Source organism: Ceratotherium simum, chromosome 8 (genome assembly GCF_057802395.1).
Source record: "Ceratotherium simum simum isolate JZ-2026a chromosome 8, ASM5780239v1, whole genome shotgun sequence".
Lineage (NCBI taxonomy): Eukaryota > Metazoa > Chordata > Mammalia > Perissodactyla > Rhinocerotidae > Ceratotherium > Ceratotherium simum.
This window is the reverse complement of record NC_141907.1, coordinates 5,811,033-5,832,316: the sequence shown is the minus strand read 5'-3', so window position 1 is coordinate 5,832,316 and position 21,284 is coordinate 5,811,033. Positions and strand designations below refer to the sequence as shown.

Below are 21,284 nucleotides of genomic sequence, written 5' to 3'. Positions count from 1 at the left end.
TCTAGGTGGGGCTCCCCAGGTCTGGATCACACCACCCCAAAACATCAGGGCCTCATTCCTTCAGCCAGCATTAGTTGAACATCTACTACGTGTGGCTCCCCGCTAAGAAGGAGGCTATTGTTATGGTGACAACGACTCTACTGGGCTCCACATGAGAGACAGTGTGGCTGAGGGGAAGGTTGCAGCCTTTGGCATCAGACAGAGCTGGGTTCAAATCTTGGCCCTGCTACTGAGTAGCTCGGTGTGACTATGGTCATTGAATCTCTCTGAGCCTCAGTTTCCCCATCTGTAAAGTGGAGCTCATGTTCTCCTCCCTCACATGTTGCTGTGGAACTTAAAGCACATGTGGAGTGCCTGGCACATGGCATTCAGAAGATGGTGGCCATCATCGTTATGCGTCCTCACAAAATCTCCCCTGCCAGGTTAGGAATCACAAGTCCCATTTGTGACGGGGAAACTGAGGCCCAAGAGGCGAAGTGTCGCCCTGAGGAGGGGCTGGATTTTGAAGCCAGGGCGCTGTGGCTCCTCCCGTCCAGTCTGACCTCCTCTGGGTCAGGCCTTGCCTCGCATGAACGATGTGGTGCTGGTGCCGTGTTTTCATTTTTATCTCACATCTGTAAAGCACTTTACAGTTTATAAGGGATTATGGTCCTCATTTAAGTGAACGGTGAGGAGCACATGGTGAGACAGCGGGAGGAGCGTGACAAGCTCACGTGCTCGAGAGCGCCACAGGTCCCTCTCTCTCTTTCATCCATGACGGCCGGGGAGCGTCAGAACAGACTCTGCGAGCAGCCCAGCGCCAATTACTGCGATTTCATTTCACAGACGCAAACCCGAGGCTCAGACGACACGGGATTCTGGGATGGAAAAGGCTTAGGGATCGTGTGGCTCACATTTCTGATTTAACAACTGAGGAAACTGAGGCCCCAGAGGGGGAGCAAGACTCGGGAGGTCTGGGGTCCCGGGGCTCAAACACGTCCTTACGACTCTCGGCCCAGGGCCTCCGTCTCCACCCTGCCAGAGGAGAGAAAGAAAGGGCAGGCCCTCCGGGCCCGCTTCCCAAAGCCAGCTGCCGTATTTGAGAGTGAATGTGTCATCTCGGCCAAACTACACGTCCGACTAGCAAAGAACACATTCCACCCTGCGGGCCAGTAACGCCACGTCTGGGAACTGGTCCTAAAGGAAAGTCTAGATATGTAGGGAGAAGTTTTCTAATAAAAAGTTTGCATCACGGTGATTTTATACAATAATGTAGAAGAGGGAAGGAGGGAAGGAGGAGGATGGACAGACGGACTGGAGCACCGGGCAAGCGGGTGGCGGCTTTATGCGGAATCTCTTGCTTTATACTCCAGCATGAACTGCAGCTTCAAAGGTTGGTAGAGATGGGAACAGCCCTTCCGGGTGACATTCTCAAGAGGAAAAGCAGGACACAGACATGTCCGTAGAGCAGGCTCTCAGACACAGGTGAAAACATACTGGAAGGAAATACACAGATTCGAACGGGGACTTGGGGTGATTTTTGTCTCTTTCCTTCTTCTTTCCAGTATTTTTTACAATAGAGATGCACTACAACTATAGCGGGAAAATTGACAAGCTCTTTTTTTCAAAAGAGACATTTCGTATTGATTTCATGAACATATTACCTTCAAAGGAGTCACAGCCAAATTTGCTTCATGTTGCTTTTTCTGCAGTTCTTCGAGCTGAAAGAGAACCACGTTCTGATGACCCTGAGCCATCGTTTACACAGCTCATGCCCCGCCTAGGCGAGCCGGGCTCAGAGAGGTTGGCCCTTGCCTCCCCTCTCCTCCCACAGGGAGTTCTCAGTGCCGGGGAACCGAGGCCTCACCCATCACCTGCTCGGCAGGATCAGGGGAGGACGTATGCTCTGAGCACCGGAGAATGAGATCTGCCAGATTGCAGTTGCCGGGCTAGCTCCGTTGCCTCTGCGTTCAGGAAGGAAGCCTTCCCCGATTCCCCATGCAGAGGTGGCAGTGTTAAACCTAGGGGTTCCTGGGCCAGACACTCTGGGTCCTAATCCAGCCCAGCCACTCACTAGAACCGTGACCGTGTGCAAGTCACTTTTCTCTGCCTCAGTTTTCTCACCTGGAAAGTGAGGTAATGTTAGTGCCCCCTAGTGGTGAGGATTGTGATGAGGATTCAGTGAATCAATTCCTGTAAAGTGCTTAGAACAAGGCCTGGCATTTGGTCAACACTCAGTGGATGTAAACCATTATGACCATCTTCCGCAGAGGCGCCAGGCACGTGAGTGAAGCCACCTTGGGCCTTCCGGCCTAGCCCAGCGCCCAGCTGAATACCACCGAGCGATCCCACTGACGCTTTGCGGAAAAGAATTGTCCAGCTGAGTCCTGCCTGAATTCCTGACCCATAAAATCATAAGATATAATTGGATGGTGTTCTATGAGCTCTTCTCAGTGACTCTCTTGTTCCGTCTGTAGTCAGGACAAGAAAGCTACATAAATAAAAGTCCTTCTTCCTCTCCCTGTAACCTCTTCTGACCTCCAACACTTTTTTTAACCCTACGTACCCATAATCATAAGGCATATGCGTATACATATGCATATGAAACTATACATACAAAATGTTTTACATCTTGTTTTGTCGTTTGATTTAAAATCGTGGTGTTATTTCCATATCAACAGATACAAACTTATCGTATTCTTTTTAAAATCTCGCATATTATTTCATCACGAGGCTGAAACATAATTTATTTAAACCAATCTTTGTTTATGAAAATTTAGTTTCTGTTTCTTTGCTTTAGAAACACAGCTTGAATGAACATTTCTGTATATCTACTTGGCATACCTTTCTGAATATATTCAGAGTAACATGCCAGCTCCAAGCAGACTGTCCTATATTTGAAAGGCACTCCATAATATCTGCAGGCTTGGATTAAATCCTCTCTCTGCTTCAGTTCACAAAATAGCATGAATATGTTGCTGTTCACTATGTACTGGGGCATTTGCAATTAAAAAACAATAAGAAGAAAGTGAAAAGAACAGAATGGGAGAAAATATTTGCAAATCATATACCTAATAAGGGACTTGTGTCTAGAATATATAACAAACTCTTACAGCACAACAACAAAAAATTAAACAACCCAATTATGAAATGGGTAGAGGACCTGAATACACATTTCTCCAAAGAAGATACATGAATTGCCAATAAGCACATGAAAAGATTAGGGCTATGCAAATCAAAACCTCAATGAGATGCCACTTCATTCTCACTGAGATGGTTATCGTCAAAAAGACAGACAATAACAAGTGTCGGTGAGGATATGGAGAAGTTGAGACCTTCACCCACTGCTGGTGAGCATGTAAAATGGAGCAACAGAGGCGGGCCCGGTGGTGCAAGTGGTTACGTGCGCGTGCTCCGCTGCGGTGGCCCGGGGTTCTGGTTCGGATCCCCGGCGCGCACCAACACACCGCTTGTTGGGCCATGCTGTGGCGGCGTCCCATATAAAGTGGAGGAAGATGGGCACAGATGTTAGCCCAGGGCCAGTCTTCCTCGGCAAGAAAAGAGGAGGATTGGCAGATATTAGCACAGGACTGATCTTCCTCACACACACACACAAATATATATATATATATATTGGATATGGTAAAAAGGCCTAATATGTAATTGGAGCTATATTTTTCACAGATCAGTGACAGACAGGAGAAAAAAGTCGTAATACCTCCATGCTGGTTGAGGGCTCAGTGAAAAATACACCCTCATTCAGTGCCTTGGCTTTGGAAGTGGGTGCCAACACTCTGGAAAGCAAATTCGTGATATGTATTAAAAACCCACAATATCTCCATTCTTTGAACCAGTAATCCCAGGTCTCTGAACTATTATGTATAAAGAGTAATACATAAATTCATGGAAACAACTACAGATCCAACAATAGGGGAATGGAAATCACGTGCACCCAACAGATGACCGCACAGCCAAAAAAAGAATGGACACGAAGGCCCTCAGGCAACAGAGACAAAGGACATAAACCTCTGCGCATCATGTACTCCATCCCACAGAGAACGCATGGGGAAGGAGTCAGAAATCACACCAAAATGTGGACGGTGTGTTTTTCATCCATCGGCTTGTAAAAAAAGGTAAAGCGTGGTGTCATCCAGGGTAACAAGTGGTGGCCAGACAAGCATGCACACTCATTCCCTGTGGACGTACACATGACGCCACCATTATCTATCAGAGTTCATTACGGACATATCCTTTGATCCTTTGACCCAGTAATTCTTTTGCTAGGATTTTACCCTTCACGTATGTGGCAGAAACATACCCCAAGACAGAGGTATAGAAAGGTTCACTGAAGCCTTGTTTGTTAAGCAAAGAAACAGAAACAATTTAGATTCCCATAAACAAAGAATCGGCTAAGTAAGTTATGATTTGGCCTCAAGAAGAAATAATATGCAAGATTTTAAAAGAATGAGGTCAGCTTGTATGTGTTGATATGGAAATATCACCAAGATTTTTTATTAAATGATGAAATCAAGATGCAGAATATTTTTGTACGGTATAATTTCATAGACATACACACACACATACACTGAACATGGGTAGATAGAGTTGAAAAAAATACTGGAGATCAGAAGGGTTGGGGTTGAGGGGGAGGAAAGACTATTTTTTGTATTTTTAAGAAACTGAGATAATTCTAGATTTTCATACACTTGTAAGAAATAATACAGAGAGATCTCTTGTATACTTGCCCAGTTTCCCCCAATGGGAACATTTTGCAAAACTACAGTATATTACAACCATAGAACATCAATTATATTGACATTGATACAATCCACCAATTTTTTTCAGATTTCTCCAGTTTTACTTGTACTTATTTCTGTGTGTGCATACACTAAGTTCCACGCAAATTTATCACCTATGTAGGTTCGCGTCTCCACCACCGCAGACAAGATACTGAACAGTTTCGACTCCACAAGGACCTCTCCTGTTGCCCATTTATCATCACACCCACATCGCTGCTACAGAGGAAGGACTTTCATTTATGTAGCATTTGAAAGACTGTTTGACTTTCTAAACCACCATATACCTGTATTATTACTATGTTTTGATTTAACCGAGGTTAGCTGGATGGAGGGATTACAGGTCTTGTTTTTCTTTCCTGTACTGTTCTGTGCTTTATAAATCTAATAAATACTAGCAGACTGCTGGAAATGGTCAGTGAGGTCTTACCTGATTTTTTCTGCTCTCAGAACCTCCTGGAGCTAATGTGGGAACATTAGTTTATAGGCGGGAAAGGAAGCATGCCCAGCCTACCTTGCCCGTGAGCTCGTCCCGGAGGCGGAGGGCCTCATCGCGAGACGCCTGCAGCTCCCGGCGTGTGGACCCCTGGTCTCTGAGCTGGCACTGCAGGGTTAGCACCTGGTGGTGGAGCCGCCCGACACGCAGCCTGAGCTCCTCCTCGGAGGTCTCGGCCTCCGGGCCCTGGAGCTGTGGACACCACAGATTTGAATGAGATTCCGAGTTATCTTCCAAGAGGTTTGCCTTAGCAAACAAACGGTACCCATTTCCTTCTTAATTTTATTTTCTGCTTAAATTTTTCCCACAGTAAAAAAATCTTAGAAAATAGAGGAACAGAAATCACCCCAAATCTTATTAGCCAGCATAATCATTGTCATTATCTATAGATTTTCTCCCAGTCTTTCTGCTGTGCCCTTACACATGTGCACATATGAGCTGGCGGCCCATGCCGGGTGTCTTGGGGGAAGGGGGATGTCGGGGAGTCTAGGGAATCCCAGAATAACATTTTAGAACATTATTTTTAAAAATATGCGAAATGGCATGGCATTCCAAAGTCTATTTTAATAGATGTTGGTCACCATTATACTGAAATGCAGTATGAGGAATGAAATTTAAGGTTCAAATCCAGTTATTAGATGCTTACTACATTAAAGCTTCATACAAAACAGAAGATGCTGCATTTTCCCCAAACAGTTTTCTTAAGTTAGTACAGAATAGCCTTTTACTCTTCTTGGGTCGAACATGAGTGGGTTTTATATTGACGCCAACAGGGAATTTCTGGGAGGGTGGAAGGTGTGGGGGAAGAGGCTGACATAGCTGATTTAGTGGGAAGTGTGGTTGAATGGTGGCAATGCTGCTGGCCCCAAATGGTTCCGGATTCCAAATTTTTATTTTTTAGTAACTTATATACATACACATAGGCATGCACACACACACATATATATATAAATACACACATATATATTTTCTCTACAACATTTAATAAACCATCCATATCTTTTGTATCCTGCTTGTCTCCCTTTACACCATGTCAGGAGCATTTTTCCATATCATTAAATTATGTTGAAAACACTGTTGTTGATATATGCATAGTATTCCATGACATGCTGAACGCTCAGATTATCCTAACATTTTGCTGCTATAATTGGGGCTGGGATAAAGACCCTAACGCGTAGACACTTGACACAGCTGATTCCTTCCCTGAGATCATCAGAGGGGGAATTTCTGGGTCAAGGGCCTGAGCTCCTTTCAGCTCTGGATTCGCGCTGTTCACGGGGCTGCGAAGGACCAGCATTGCTAATAGGAAGGGTTCCACTGGGACGAGTCAAAGCCCAGAAACTCAGAGACTTCTCCAACACCCTTCCTCCCCGTTGGAGCAGTCTACCTGTCATTCACAGCTGCCACCCTGGGAATTTAAGGACCACAAAGATCATCTCTTCCACGCATTCCTGACCCGGATGTGAGCGGGTGGGAGGAGGAGGCTGAGCTATTCTGCTGGAGAGGAGAGAGAAGATGGAGGGGTGGAGAGAGGAGATGGAGGAGAAGAGAGAGAAGATGGAGGAGAGGGGAGAGAAGATGGAGGGGAGGACAGAGGAGATGGAGGTGAGGGTGAGAGGACAGAACCAATGTGACTCTGTGGCTGATTAGGATTCCCCCTTGTTAGCAAGGAACATGATAGCAGAATGGGATTTTTTTTTTAATTAGTAGAAATTCACAGAGCGTGGGCCTGAGATTCACAGGCTGGGCCCTGTCAAGAACAGATGGGTGCTCCGAATGGTTCCATAAAATCCAGCTCCGACTATTGCAAAACAACTTGGCCTTTCAGGGAAGTGTGGTGCCTGTGCTGCCTCCCTCCTCTGCAAGGATTTGGACAAGGGCTTTGTCCCAAGGGTCCTAAGAGAGCATCTAGTGTGGGTGGGGACCGGCCCTGCCTGTCATGTGGGACTGCACCACACAGCAGCCCTTGTGAACGGCACACAACTCACTTGCTCCCTAACAGACATTACGAGCAGGTGCTCCAGCCTCACACTGTACCGGGCGAGAGCCATGGTGCACACAGCCCTCGGGGAGCTCTGCCCAGTGGGGGAGAATGACACAGAAACAGGCCACTCAACACAGCATGGTAAGGGGAAGCCAGGAGGCTGCAGGGCCTCAAGGAGGCACTAAACCAGAGGCACCATTGCCACCCAGAGGTGGTGGAGGATGTATAACAATCACTCTCCAGGTTGGGGGGGGGCGCACATGAATTTGTAGCATTTGCCGATTTCTGTGGTGTAAATACTCCCACCATGGCCAACTGCAAGCTACCAAAACGGCGTCACTGAACCAGAGTTGGGGAGAGATGCGCATGAGCCATCTCTGCACTGAACCCCTCTGGGGGATTGGGAGGAGATGCCCCCCAAAATGAGAACTAGAGGATGAGCGGCAGTTTCCAGGAGGAAGCTGGGGTGGAAGGAGGGGCGGATCAAGGATGTAGGAGTATTAGGGGGGATGTAACACCAATAGCTGAAGCTCCCGAGGGCCGGATTATAACTCACCAAAAGGAATTCAGATGTCACACCAAGTGCGATAGGAAGACGCGGAAGGGTTGTAAGCCAAATAAAAATAGGATCAGGTTTGCGGCTTAGGATGACATAAAGGGGAAGCTTTCTTCACCCTCTGCCTCCTCTTCATCAAAAAATTCCATTGATTCCAACTCTAGTTTTTGTCTAGAATCTTCTCTTCTTTTAATTCCAAATTCCTCCATTCTAGTATCATCTCTTGGTGACATGACTGTAAAATCCTCTTGACTCCTTTTCCCGTATCCACCTGCCCCTTTTCCTCACAGCTGATGGTGATCTTTTTACAATAGAAATTTAATCATGTTGTTCTCCCACTTAAAACCCTCCAGCACCTTCCCACTGCTTCCAGAAAGGATCATAACCAGGGCCTACAGGCTTTCTGAGATCTGCCTCATGACAACTTCTCCAAGCCCATCTCGTACCACACCCCGTTTGTCCAGCAGGACCCAACCGTGCTGGCTCCTTTCTGGTTTCTCAACACATCAGCCTCATTCCTTCCTCAGGGCCTGGCCACTTGCTTCTCCCGCTGCCTGGAATTCTCTTCATCCATTGCTCCTTTTGAAACTTAAAAATCTCAGCTCAATATTCACCTCCTCAGAGTTCCAGTTCCCACAAGGAATCAGACAGCTATAACATCTGGGGGAAACATACAAAAACAATTCTTTGCAGGCATTGAATGGCAGCCAACGCAGGGCTACAACCCTTGAGAAAAAGGACGCACGACAAGATGAGCTCCACATCCTTCCTGGATTTCTCTCTGGAACATTTTCCAAACCACGGTTCAGGAGTAGAGCCCAAGCGGAATGTGGTGGTCCCGCCGGTGGAGGAATCAGAGACCGGAGCTCAGAGACGAGATGACACGGTGCTTTGTGGGACAAAGTAACAGAGAGGAGAGAGCTTCAAGAGAAGAAATCCAGATACCTTCCTAATAATACCCCCTTGGGTCCTCAGCTGAGTCATAAGCTGCGTAGCATAGTGCAAGGCTCAGGCCTATCAGAGGACGGCAGCTGGGAGGCCAATTGCTGAAGAGATGTCAGAGGTCACACCCTGCTGTGGGGATGGCAGAGTTCTGGCTGAGCCAAAGTGGACAGTCCTCGGTGAACGTTCTGGGAACTCAGCTGATACCCCTGAAAGGCTATGCCTCAGGAGCAAGGACCACACTTTAGGAGTAAGATCTAGCTCCAGGACTGAGGGCAAAACTGAAATCACTTGCACAGGAATAACATGACCTGCTGATCATTTCACAACCTGCCGGAACAAAACTCACTCACCGTTCTATAGAGGAGGATAACAATGAGGAATCCCTACAACATATCCCAAATAATACGCAACATAAAGAATTTTTTAAAATTGCTAGACATGTGAAGAAGCAGCAAAATGAGACTTAACCAAGAAATAAAATAGTCGATAGAAACAGACCCAGAGATGGCCCAGATATTGGAGTAAGCAGACAAGACCTTAAAATAACTCTGATTCTATGTTTTTTAAGACATAAGAAAGACAGGAAAAAATGGATGAAAAGATGGAGTATTTCAACAGAGAATCAGAATCTCTTTAAAAGGATAAAATGAACATTCTAGAACTGCAAAATACAATAAATGAAATTAAGAACCCATTTGATGGATTTAACAGAGCATAGGACACAGCAGAAAACAGCATTGGTGAACTAAAGACAGGTCAGTACAAAATTCAAACTATGCACAAAGAGAAAAAAAGGTAAAAAATAGAACAGTTTCAAAAGATGTGGGTTACAGTCAAAAAGTCTGGATTTCTAGGAAAGAAGAAAAAAATAGGAAAGAACAAAATACTTGAAGAAATTGCCAAGAATTTTCCAAATCTGATAAAAGACATGACTCTACAATTTCAAGAAGCTCAGAAAAAACAAAAGAATAAACACAAATAAAACCACACATTGGGGCCGGCCTAGTGGCTTAGTGGTTAAGTGCGCGTGCTCCGCTACTGGCAGCCCGGGTTAGGATCCCGGGCGTGCACTGATGCACCGCTTCTCCGGCCAAGCTGAGGCCTCATCCCACATACAGCAACTAGAAGGATGTGCAGTTATGACATACCACTATCTACTGGGGCTTTGGGGGAAAAAATAAATAAATAAATAAATAAATAAATAAATAAAATTAAAAAAAAATAAAAAATCACACAAGGCATATCGCAGTCAAACTGCCAGCACCTAAAGATAAAAAAGAAATCTTAAAAGTAATCAGAGATAAAATGACACATTTCTTTCAAAAAAACAAAAACAAAAACAAATACACCCAATTTCTAAACAGCAACTATGGCAGAAAGAAGAAAATGGAAGAAAATGGAATGAGATCTTTAAAGTGCCAAAAGAGGTGGAAATATCTGCTTACCTAAAATTCTGAATCCAGAAGAAAAAAAATCTTTTAAAAAGTAGAGGTAAAAAATTGTTTTCATAAAAGAAATATGAGAGAATTCATCACCAGCAGACCCTCACTACAAGAAATAACAAAGTTCTTCAGGCAGAAGTAAAACAGATTCCCAGAAGTGGAAGAAAAAATGAACAGCACAAGAACATGTAGAGATATGGGTCAATATAAAAGATTATTGATTGTTTAAAACAACAATAATATCAATGCCTTGTAAGGTATCTTATACGTAGAAGCAAAATATATGACAAAAATAAACAATAGAGAGAAGAAAAGGAATAAACAGAGTTAAACTATTAAAATATTTTTGCAGTAGCTGGCCCGGTGGCGCAGCGGTTAAGTGCGCGCACTCCGCTTCAGCAGCCCAGGGTCCACAGGTTCGGATCCCGGGCGCGCACCGATGTGCCGCTTATCAAGCCATGCTGTGGCGGCGTCCCATATAAAGTAGAGGAAGATGGGCACAGATATTAGCCCAGGACCAATCTTCCTCAGAAAAAAAAGGAGGAACAGCATTGGATGTTAGCTCAGAGCTAGTCTTCCTCACACAAAAAATAAATAAATAAAATAATAAATAAATAAATAAAAATAAAATATTTTTGCATTATTTGGGACATGCTAAAGTGCTAAGTAAGGTAAATTTAAATAATTAACAGACACGTTTTGAAATTTCTAGGGTAACCACTAAAAGAATGATACTAAAATGTATAACAAAATAAGCTAATAGAAAAGAAAATGAATAATAAAAATAGTTTATTAATACCCCAAAGAGGGCAAGAAAGGAGAAACAAAAGAAAACAGAACAGACAGAAGAAATAGCAAGAAGGTAGACATAAAGCCAATTATATCCTTACATATATGAAATGTAAATGGACCAAACACTCCAACTAAAAAGCAGAGGTTGTCAAACTGAACTAAGAAAAACAAACAAACAAACAAAAAAACCCAACCACATACTGTTTCTAAGAAACACACTTTAAATCATAAAGATGCAGGTATGTGGAAAGCACAAAGAAGGAGGGTATAAAAAGTTGTATGAAACTTTGTTGCATGAAAATACTAATGAAAAGAAACTGATGTGGCTGCTTTAATACAGGCATTCCTTGTTTTATTGCACTTTGTAGATACCGAGTTTTTTACAAGACCCTCCACCAGCAAAAAGATTATGACTCACTGAAGGCTCAGATGATGGTTAGCATTTTTTAGCTATAAAGTATTTTTTTAATTAAGGTATGTACATTGTCTTTTTATACATATGCTATTGCACACTTAGACTACAGTATAGTGTAAACATAACTTTTATATGTACTGGGAAACCAAAAAATTCGTGTGACTCGCTTTATTGTGATATTTGCTTTATTGTGGTGGTCTGAAACTGAACCTGCAATATCTCCAAGGTGTGCCTGTATCAGACAAAGCAGACTTTAGGGCAAGACGTGTGAGAGATAATAAGAGACATTTCATCATGATAAAAGAGTCAACTCAGCAGGAATACGTAATAATCCTAAATCTGTATGTAGCTCACGTATAATTTCAAAATATATGAATCAAAACTAACATAACAGAAAGAAGAAATAAACACATTCAGAGTTGGAGATCTCAAAAGACGTCTCAGTAAACGACAAAACAAATAGACAACACATCAGTAAAGATATAAAAGATTTGATTAGCACGATTAACCAGCTTGGCCTAATGAACACTCAACAATCACAGAGTATTCATTCTTTACAATGGCACATAGGATATTTACCAAAATAGACCATAACATGGTCAGTAAAACAAATTTCAAAAGATTAAAATAGTATAGTGTATGTTTTCTGACAACGATGAAATAAAACTAGAAATCAATAACAAAAATATAACTAAAAAATTCCACAGATGCTTGGAAATTCAGCAACACACTTCTAAATAATCCATGGGTCAAGGAGGAAATCACAATAGAAATTAGAAACCACTTTGAACTGAAGAGACATAAAAAGAACAACATATCAAATGTGAGGGAAGCAGCCGAAACAGCGCTGAGAGAAATGCACGGATTTAAATGCATAGATCACAAAGAAGAACAGTTGAAAATCAATGATCCAAGCTTCCCACGCAAGAAGCAAGAAAAAGAACAGCCACTTAAACCAAAAGAAAGTGGAAGACAGGAAACAATGAGATATGAGCAGAAACCAAGGGAATAAAATACAGACATACAATAAAGAAAATCAACAAAACCAAAAGAGGATGCTGCGAAATGACTGAAAAAATCGCTGAGAGAGAGGGAGGGAGAGAAGGAGAGACAGAGACAGAATGGATGTGAATGAATACAGAGGCCTCAGCACTAAATGTCCTGCAGACGTTCAGATCACCGTGAGAATATCGTCAGCATTTCGTCCTAGGAGCCCTGAATGTCCACAGATGAGGAAATGACTCAGAGAAGTCCGTATCTTGGCTCCAAGTCACTTGTGTAGTGAGTGCAGCGCTGGGTTTGAACCCCATTTGATCTACAGCCCATCGCTCTTTCCATTGCACCTTTCAGGCCCCAACGTGCAGAATTACAACTTGGGCTGCTTGAAAAATGCCTCGATCTGAAAATACAAGCTCTGATCTTAAAGTGTAAACCCTCTCCATGTTCCACCGGATACCAATTTGAACGGCCTCCGTAGAGGGCTGGCTTTTGTCACATGTCGTAGGTTAGAATGGAGACTCTGGAGCCAGCCCGCCCGGGTAGGAGTCCCAGCCCGACCCCTCCCAGCTACGTGACTTTGGACAAGTCACTTAACTTCTCTGTGCCTATGTTTTCTTGTCTGGTAAATGGAGATGGTGACTGTACCTCCCTCCTGAGGCTGCTGGGGGATCACGTGAGTAAAGAGGGTGGTCGGTGCTATAGAAAGTTAGCAAGAGGATGATTAAGCAGCCATGCGAGTCAACCTACCTGGGAGTCATTGCTCGGGGACCTCAGAGCTCGCCCTTGGGCTGCAGAACACCATGGTCTTCTCTCCTTTTGTTCCGAAAGCGCTTCTTTCACTCCCCCTCCATCGATGTTTCCTTGCAGGGCACTGGATGCTTCAGCATTTCCCCAGACCAACGATGGAGGAGTAGAATGAGCACCGCATCTGGAATTCTCCATACCTGAGGAAGGTCCCACCCTCCCTCCAGCCAGATCCATTTCCTCCTCCAGGGGTGGCCTGGGCACTCTTGTGGTCAGTGGCCCGGGAAACTGAGTCACCTGCACCCCCCTTTCTACAGCATTCGCCTTGTCCACCACCATCTCGCATTTTCCCAGGAGGAGCTCCTTGGCCCTCACCAAGCACCCCGCGTCCGTGCTCACCCCTTTTGTGACTTCCCTCTCCAGGACTCGGATCCTGTGTAGAAGGTGTTCCTTCTCCCTTCTTAAGGCCCGGATCATGTCTTCTATTCCCAACACTATGTCCCTTATCAGCTCTTTGTAACTGACCACAAGCTCCGAAATCAGCCCCTTGAGCTCCCAGTTTTCCAGCGTGACGTGCTCCATCACGCCTTTGGACTTGCTAACGCTCTCAGACAGGGCTGTCTGGAGCTGGCTCAGCTGCACTTTCAGTTTCTCGTTTTCCTCCTCGAGCTCAGAAATTTTCCTGTAACTTTTCCCGTTGCAGTCTTCAAGGTCGGAAATGACCTGCAAATATTGTTCTAGCTCCCTCTTTAAGTGAGAGACGTCTCCTAACAGCATGCCGTTATCCTGTTCAAGCACATGTATTTTTTTCACATTTCTCTCCCTCTCTTTTTCAAGGGCACGTAGTTTTTTGTGGCCCCTCTCTTGGTCTCCCTGAAGTTTGGCGTTGTCATGTAAAACTTTGCTTCTCTCTTTCTTCAATCTGGAAATGAGCTGATGAAACCTTCTCCTCGCTCTCTCTAGGGCTCTCGGGTGCTGGGAGTGCCAGGTCTGACCCAGCTCAGAGGGCCCCTCTGGCCCCGGACTCACGTCGTCCAAATCAGGCACCGTCCATGGAAGAACCTGGCTGGTTCCCAGGGCCTCAGTCTCTCCAGGCTTAACATCTACACTGCTCTCCGTGGGGTTTGCTTCCTTGGCAGAACAAACATCCAAATCCTGGTTTGCCAAAGGCTGCTGAGCGTACGCGTTCTCCTGACAGCTGTGCCACCTCCAAGCAAAGCTCCAGTTCCCTCCTGCCAATGTGGAAGCTTTCCGTGGACGACTCTCACTCCCAAGCTTCAGGATGGAGAGCTGCTGGAAACAAGCCTCCATCTCCTTTTCAAATTCCTCTATTGTAAGTGCAGACCTGTCCTGTCCTTGGCTCAGAGCCTGTGAGTGACAGGTAGGTTCGACCCCCTCGGGTGATAAGGCTAATCTGGGAGACAGTGGCAAACCTCCCTCTTCCACAAAGAAAAGCGTTTCCTTGGCATCAGATTCCTCGGAGCCAGGCTCCTCCAGGACATCCCTGTAGCCTGGGCTGGCCCCTTCCACATGCAATGCCTTCTCCTCCTTCTCTTCTGGCCCTTGGTCCCCAGGGCTTTCCTCTTGCAGAGGCAGAGCCCTTCCAGACCCCACATGGTTTTCCTCCTTGCCCTGAACTCTCCTGATGGTTCTGCCCTGCTCTGCTAGGAGCTGGGCGCCTGTTGGAGACGGTCCTTTGGCACCGTGAGCTCTGGAGAAGGTGGCTGGGGGGCCCTCTTCCTCCTCCTCTGATGAAAGCCCTCCTGGGAGGCCCCAGACCTGCCCTCTCCCTCTCCCCTTCCTGCTCAGGGATTCGGGACCCTCTGCTGACACCGAGGCCTCCTCCTGCAGACGAGGCAGTGGAAGCTCCTGCCCGGGGCAAGGGCAGGGGGCATCGGCCTGTGTTTCTGAAGCCCTGTGCTTGTTCTGCATGCCCTTTGGGGCTCCAACTCCATCCTCAAAGCTCAGGTTCTCAGGGCTTTCCTGACTCAGCTGGCACTTGTCATCGAGGTCTTCCTCCTTCCTGCCCCAAGTCCTCCTTGCCCCCCACTCCTTGGTTCTCCACTCTGGGGCTCCTTCTCCCTCCTTCCATGGGTCTTTCAGATCCCAGGGCCCTCTCCTGGGAGACGGGTGATTTGAAGCGCGTGGAGACTCCTGGCAGAGGGAGGCATCATGGCTCCTGGCCTGGCGATGGTCCTGGCAGGGCTGTCCTACGGCTCTGGGGGCAGGTGGGGGCCTGGCATCCAGCACCTGCTGGCTTTGGAGTTCTTCTGGGGAAGCCTCCTGGGGCAGGAGCAGTGGTGGCAGGGGAGCTGGGTCCTTGGCCGGCCCCCAGGGAGGGAGTGTGGACGTCGGCACCAGGAGAAAGGACTCCTGGGCCGGGGCGGCTGCTAGCCTCTGCTCTGAAATCCAGGCCAGCTCCACGGGGAAGAGTGAGCCATCCATGCTCTGCCCCAGGGGGCAGCCACAGATGAGGAGAAGAGCCTGTTCATCCAAGCTGGGCTCAGCCGGAGTGAGCTAGGGATGGGAAAAAAAGATAAGGTGTGAAGCAGCCCCTTCCTCCACCTAGCCCCTCCCCACCTCTCTGACCTCACCTCCTGGTGTTCTCAGTGCTTCCTCACCCAGCCATCTAGGCCTTCTTAACACACCAAGCCTGTTACCACCCCAGGACCTTTGCACCTGCTTTTCCCTTGGCCCAGAATATCCTCCCCCCAGGTGCCCTCACGGCTCACTCTCTTGCTTAATTCACATCTCAACTCAAATGTCGCTTCCTCAAGAAGGCCCTCCCTGACACCTACCACTGTCCCCTGTCTATTTGCCCCATTTCCCTTCCCTCCACAGCACCCTCCACTCTCTCACATCACAGATTTATGTGTGTATTGTCTAAGTCCCCCTATGGCCCCACACTGTCCTATACAGTACCATGGTCCACATGCGGCTTTCCATATTTAAAGCTATTAAGTAAAAGTTAACGTTCAGTTCTGCAGTCACACCAGCCAATTTCAAGTGCTCAGAAGCCCCACGTGGTTCATGGCTGTTACACTGGACAGCACAGTAGAACATGTCCAGCATCATCGAAGGTTCTAGTGGACAGCGCTGGGGTAGACTGCTCCCTGAGGGCAGGGTCCCTGGGTCTAGAATGATGCCAGGCACGTAGGAGGTGTTTCATAGCTAGTTTCTCCAGAGAGGAGGATGGGCCCAGCTCACGGAACAGACCCAGGCTGGGCTGGGGCCCCAGCCTGCTGGGAGGGAGGGAGGTCTGGGAGGTGAAACTCAGCTTGGTCCAGGCTCACCGTCGGCCCTCAGGCTCACATGTGACCCTGCCGCACCCCCCACCCCTGGCCCCATGCCCAGCCTCACCGCCTGGCCTTTGCCCGGCGGGTCTTCCCACCTGCCCGCCCTTCATTGCCCATCCTGTCTTCCTGTCTGTCTAACTCCATCCCTCCGCGGGGGCGCAGCTTCTCCATGAAGCCCTCCCCTCCACGGACAGCTCCCAGATCTCTGCCCACTTTGGGCGTGAGCAGCATGCGGCGCAGGGGCTGGGAGCAGAGCGTGAATGGATGATGAAGCGCCTAAGGCCCCTCTGTTTAGAACACAGACCCACGTCAGGGCTGGCGGGCCTCAGCTCCGGCCCACACTGGTCTCTGCTCTTTAGCATCAGGAGAACAGAAGCTGAGACAGGCTGTGACTTGCCTCGTCCTCAGAGCCAGCCACGGCAGGGCCGGTTAGAACCAGGCTCCTGACCCTCAGGGGACAGTGCGGTGTAGTATGGACTACGGAGACGGAAGCTCTGGGTCCTGCTCCGGGCCGTGTGGCCTTGGAAATCACAGCAGCTCTCGGAGTCCCGTCTTCCTCCCTCCAGAACGGGGCTCGTGGCTCCTGCCTCACAGGCAGCGGGGAGGCTTCAATGGGACAAAGCACGCTACACAGCAGGGGGACCGGGCACACAGCTGGGGCTCCCTTCCTGCCCACTCCCACCAGGTCTCAGGCCGTTTCATTCCATCTCCTCTAATCTCTCTCTAAACCATTTCCAGAACGTTCTTCCAAACCCAGAGCTTCTTTACCCCCTTCTCCCATCTCCCGAGTGGCGGGCACCCTGTGCAGCACACACAGTAGGGCTGATCAGACCCAGCTGGTGCCCTGGACATGCAGAAAGCCTCTGGCCTCACCTGTCGACCGTCACATCCTGCAAGGTCTCCCAGGAGCTCGGCCGTGGTCTCTGGGCCTGGCACCAAAACAGAGGGGCCTCGTCCAGCCCCGATGCAGCCCCAGGCGCAGGGCCCCTCGGAGGGCTGGCCTGGGAAGGGACAGGACCCCGAGGGTCAAAAAGACCTTCCTAGGAACTTGCCCATGACCGCCACCCGCAGCCGTGCTACCTGCTGTTGGATAAGACAGCACTTCCTGCTGACTCGAGGCCTGTGAGCCCAAAGTGGCCTGCTCCTCACCATTGCCTGTAAGGGGGGGGACACTGAGGCTTGGAGATGGGAAATGACCATCCACTGAGGGGCGGTGGCACTGGGTCTGGAAGCCACCTCAGGTGACCACAGAGGTCATGGCACCTCCCTCCACCTGGGCACCTTCATGGTCACACAGGGTCATAATCTCTGCCCCCAGCCCCACATAGTCCACATGCGGCCAAGGGAGCTGACACCACGGCTTCACCCCCAGATGAGCACCGTCCCCCGTCTCCAGGATGATTCTGACCTCGTTTGACTTGTCAGCTCTGCTCCCCAGAAATGGGACAGAGGGAGAAGTCAGCTTTGCCGGTCAGCAGCACCGCTGGGTATAAATGACCCCTCATCTGTAAACCGCATCTGGCCTTGGAGGACTAAGTAGACCACAGACACTCAGGTGGACACTGCGGCTTTGGGGCCCCTGAGTGCAGTGACCTTTGCAGCAAGGACCCTGGGATCTGTGCTGAGGCTGTTGTCAGAGACACTGGTTCCCATTAGGGACAAGCAAGGGACAAGGGGCTTCTAGGCCCCAGCAGCTCCGGGGCCCCCCACCTGTCTCGCACCTGGGCTGTCACTGGGGTGGGGGTGGGGAATAGCTCCTGGGCATCACCCTGCCTCTGTGAAGACACCGCCCCCTGAGAGGATGCCTGCTGGCACGTGTGCCACCTGGCTGACAGCCTTCTGAGGGCTGAGGGACGGAGCCTAAATGTCCTGTTGAGGCTACGTCAAGGACCTTGTCATGGGCATTGCGGACTCAGATCCCTCTTTGCCCAGCTGTGTGACACTGAGCAAGTGACACTACCTCTCTGAGCCTCAGCTTCCTGTCTGCAGAGCCAGGTGACACGCCTGCCTCATCAGGACATCGTCAGCGAGCTAGCCCGTCGCTGGGTGTCCACGCAGGCACCTCACGCCCCATGCCCCATGGCCCCCACACCTGCTGAGGCCCCTGGTCCAGGGGCACCGTCGGAGCAGAGGGAGGTGTGCTGGCCGTGGCTTCTGCAGGCGTCCAGTGCCTCCTCCCCGGGCAGGGGCTGCGGCTCATCCTGAACGTGGTCCAGGGCATCCGTGAGGAAACACAAAACGTCAAGAGAGCCGTGAGTGTCCCTGGCTGAAATCACTCCAAGACCGTCCCCCCGGGTCCCTCCTGTCCACCCCAGGAGGGAATCAGATGCCCTCCCCCGGTGAGGAGAGCAGAGGGCACACAGCCTGGCAGTGTGGCCCTGGTCTTGTGCTCTTGGTCCTGCAGGACAAACTGCCTCCTATGAGCACCCAGGGTTCCCGTCAGTGGACAGCGAGGAGCTTGTCTGTCCATCCAGGATGCCTCTGGGCTCCCCAAGGCGGCACGAAGGGCTGCCAGTCTCCTCTCCTTCCTTCCCAGAAGTTCCTTCTGTGTGCCACCAAGGGAGGCGGGCACCTGCCCAGGGAGTCCAGCAGTCCTGTCCCTCAACTGTCAACAAGCCCCAAATGCTACAGCCAGGTGTCCCTGGGCGCCGCCCCTCTCCCCTTGGCCTCTCCCCGATAGGCAGACCGATTGTGCGGCAAGGAGCTCCCCCAGGCCCGCCCTTCCCTGCAGAGCATCATCCAGAGACAGCACCTTCACGGCTGCTACTGCAATGGAGGCGCGGGGCTGGCTGGAACAGCTCAGCTCTCACCCGCTGTCCACACGGGGCTGGGGGACGGGTCCCTCCAGGTTCCCACTGCCCGGGCTACTTCTAACCGGGTGCATTTGCTTCCCACCTGCCCCCCCACTAGACTGTGAGGTCCTTCAGGAGGGGACTGGGCTTCATTCGGTCTGCACTCTCATCTTAGCCTGGCACACAGTAGGTGCTTAATAAATGTCTGACAGCTGGATGGACAGACAGGACCTGCAGAAGGGCAGATGTTTCAGACTGACTACTGCATTTACGCAGCAAACATTTATTAGACTCCTACTATGTGCCAGGCGCTGTTCAAGGTGGGGGAAGGGAAATGGACAGGTGATGCCCGTCCCCCCCTCACCTGTCCCCAGGTCCTCACCTGCTCTCAGCAGACCCCTGCATTGACTCCTAGCTGGGCCTCCTGCTTCCTCTCCCATCCTGCTCGCAGCTACCAGGGAGATTCTCCTAAAATGCACACTCAGAACTGCAAGGTGGCCCTTGGCCCCGCTCAGGCCATGGATTGGTTCTAATGCTGGAATCAGGCAGTGGCGGCCGTCCATGGGCTGTCCCGGCCGCCTGACACTCCTGGCCCCGGCTTCTGCCTCGGTGGCCTCTTTCCCTCCTCCAGCCCCCACCCACCCCGGCTCTTGCCTGCCTCTGCACCTCCGCATATACTGTTCCTTCTGCCTGGCCGGCACATCCTCCTGGGAAGGGTATTCGTCCCCGACTGCCTGCTGGGCAAAGCCCTCCCTGCATCTTACCCTCAGCCCCTCCCTTCCACACCCACTCAGCACCTGAGCACTTGCACGGCAGTGGAAACTGGATCACGGTGCTCTCCGGTTCCCAACCCTCCCATGCTTCCCACTGCACTGAAAGACAAAGCCCCCCCCACCCGGCCTCACTACCCGACCCCATCTCCACTCCTGCGCCAGAGCCTTGCACCCCTAGTGCCTCTGCCTGCACCTCTCTTCCCGCCCCCTCTGCCCCACTAACCTGCTCCCCTCTGGGCTCAGCTTAAGGGCCAAATCATGAGGCCTTCCCTGAGCCCTCCCCAAATTAAGTCCTGCTCCCTCCCTCCCTGCATCTCCTCCTCACACCCCAAGTCTGTGACCGTCTAGTTATCTGTATGATGTTGGTGTCATGCCAGTTCTCCCCGTAGACCAGGGATCTCAACCCTAGCCACACCTTAGAATCACCTAGAAGCTTTCAACACATACCAAGGCGAGGCCTCAGCCCAGACCAATGAGCACCAGAGGGGCCTGGGCACTGGCATCCTGCTCTGCGTCCAGGGTCCCGCCCCCCCCCACCTCCCGCGGGTGCCGTCTGCCCACAGCCCCCTTGAGCTGCCTCTTGTTTTTATCCACGTGCTTCCACTGGATCAGAATTAAATACTTCTGTCAGCAGCTGAAACATCACCATTGGAACAAGGTGGAGAAGAGAAACCGAAGGAAAGAGAGAAGACAGAAGAGAAAGGAAGAGACAGAAAGAAAAAAGAGAGGGGATAGGATGCAGAGAGAGACAGAAACTAAAGTGAGAGGAGACGAGAGAGAGTGGAAGGGAAGAGAAAGGGGCAGACAGACGGAGGAGGCGGGAGGGTGTCGAAGGCCGCCATTGTTGGCAGTTTATTTCTCTTTGGATGTTCTTCCAGCATCCAAGTTGACTTTGATTTAGCTCAACAAATACCTACTGAGCGTCTTCTACGTGGTAGCCCCTGGAGTAGTCCCATCTGGAGCTGGGGACACAGATGTGGATAAAACACACACAGACCCCTGCCTCCAGGAGGTGCCACCCAGCAGGGGACTTCCCAGAAGACGATGCTATACCTTCCTCATTTCATGAGCGATGAAATCAACACTCAGAGAGGGAGAGTGACTTGTCCAAGGTCACACAGCACACACTATGGGAGAACAGGACCAGAGCTGAGGTCTCCAAACTTGATCCAGGCTTTCCCTCCCCCTTCAGCACCTGTCTGGTCAGCCCTATCCATCCTTCCTGCTTTCCAACACTCAAGGGAGCATCTGCCTGAGACTGCATGTGGCTTTAGC

At 49.6% G+C, this 21,284-nt stretch overlaps 1 protein-coding gene across 2 annotated transcripts in view; it reads right to left on the bottom strand.

The window, feature by feature from the left end:
• The window catches only part of C8H4orf50 (chromosome 8 C4orf50 homolog), a 58,418-nt gene that overhangs the window by 14,667 nt on the left and 22,467 nt on the right, over positions 1 to 21,284 (bottom strand). For both annotated transcript variants that reach the window (XM_087434682.1, XM_087434683.1), the window contains 5 exons: positions 18,537 to 18,645; positions 17,318 to 17,445; positions 13,152 to 15,665; positions 5,290 to 5,463; positions 1,644 to 1,700 (listed from right to left, as the gene is read on the bottom strand). In XM_087434682.1, coding sequence (XP_087290808.1) covers positions 1,644 to 1,700; positions 5,290 to 5,463; positions 13,152 to 15,665; positions 17,318 to 17,445; positions 18,537 to 18,645 — 2,982 coding nt within the window. The remainder of the gene's footprint in view (positions 1 to 1,643; positions 1,701 to 5,289; positions 5,464 to 13,151; positions 15,666 to 17,317; positions 17,446 to 18,536; positions 18,646 to 21,284) is intronic.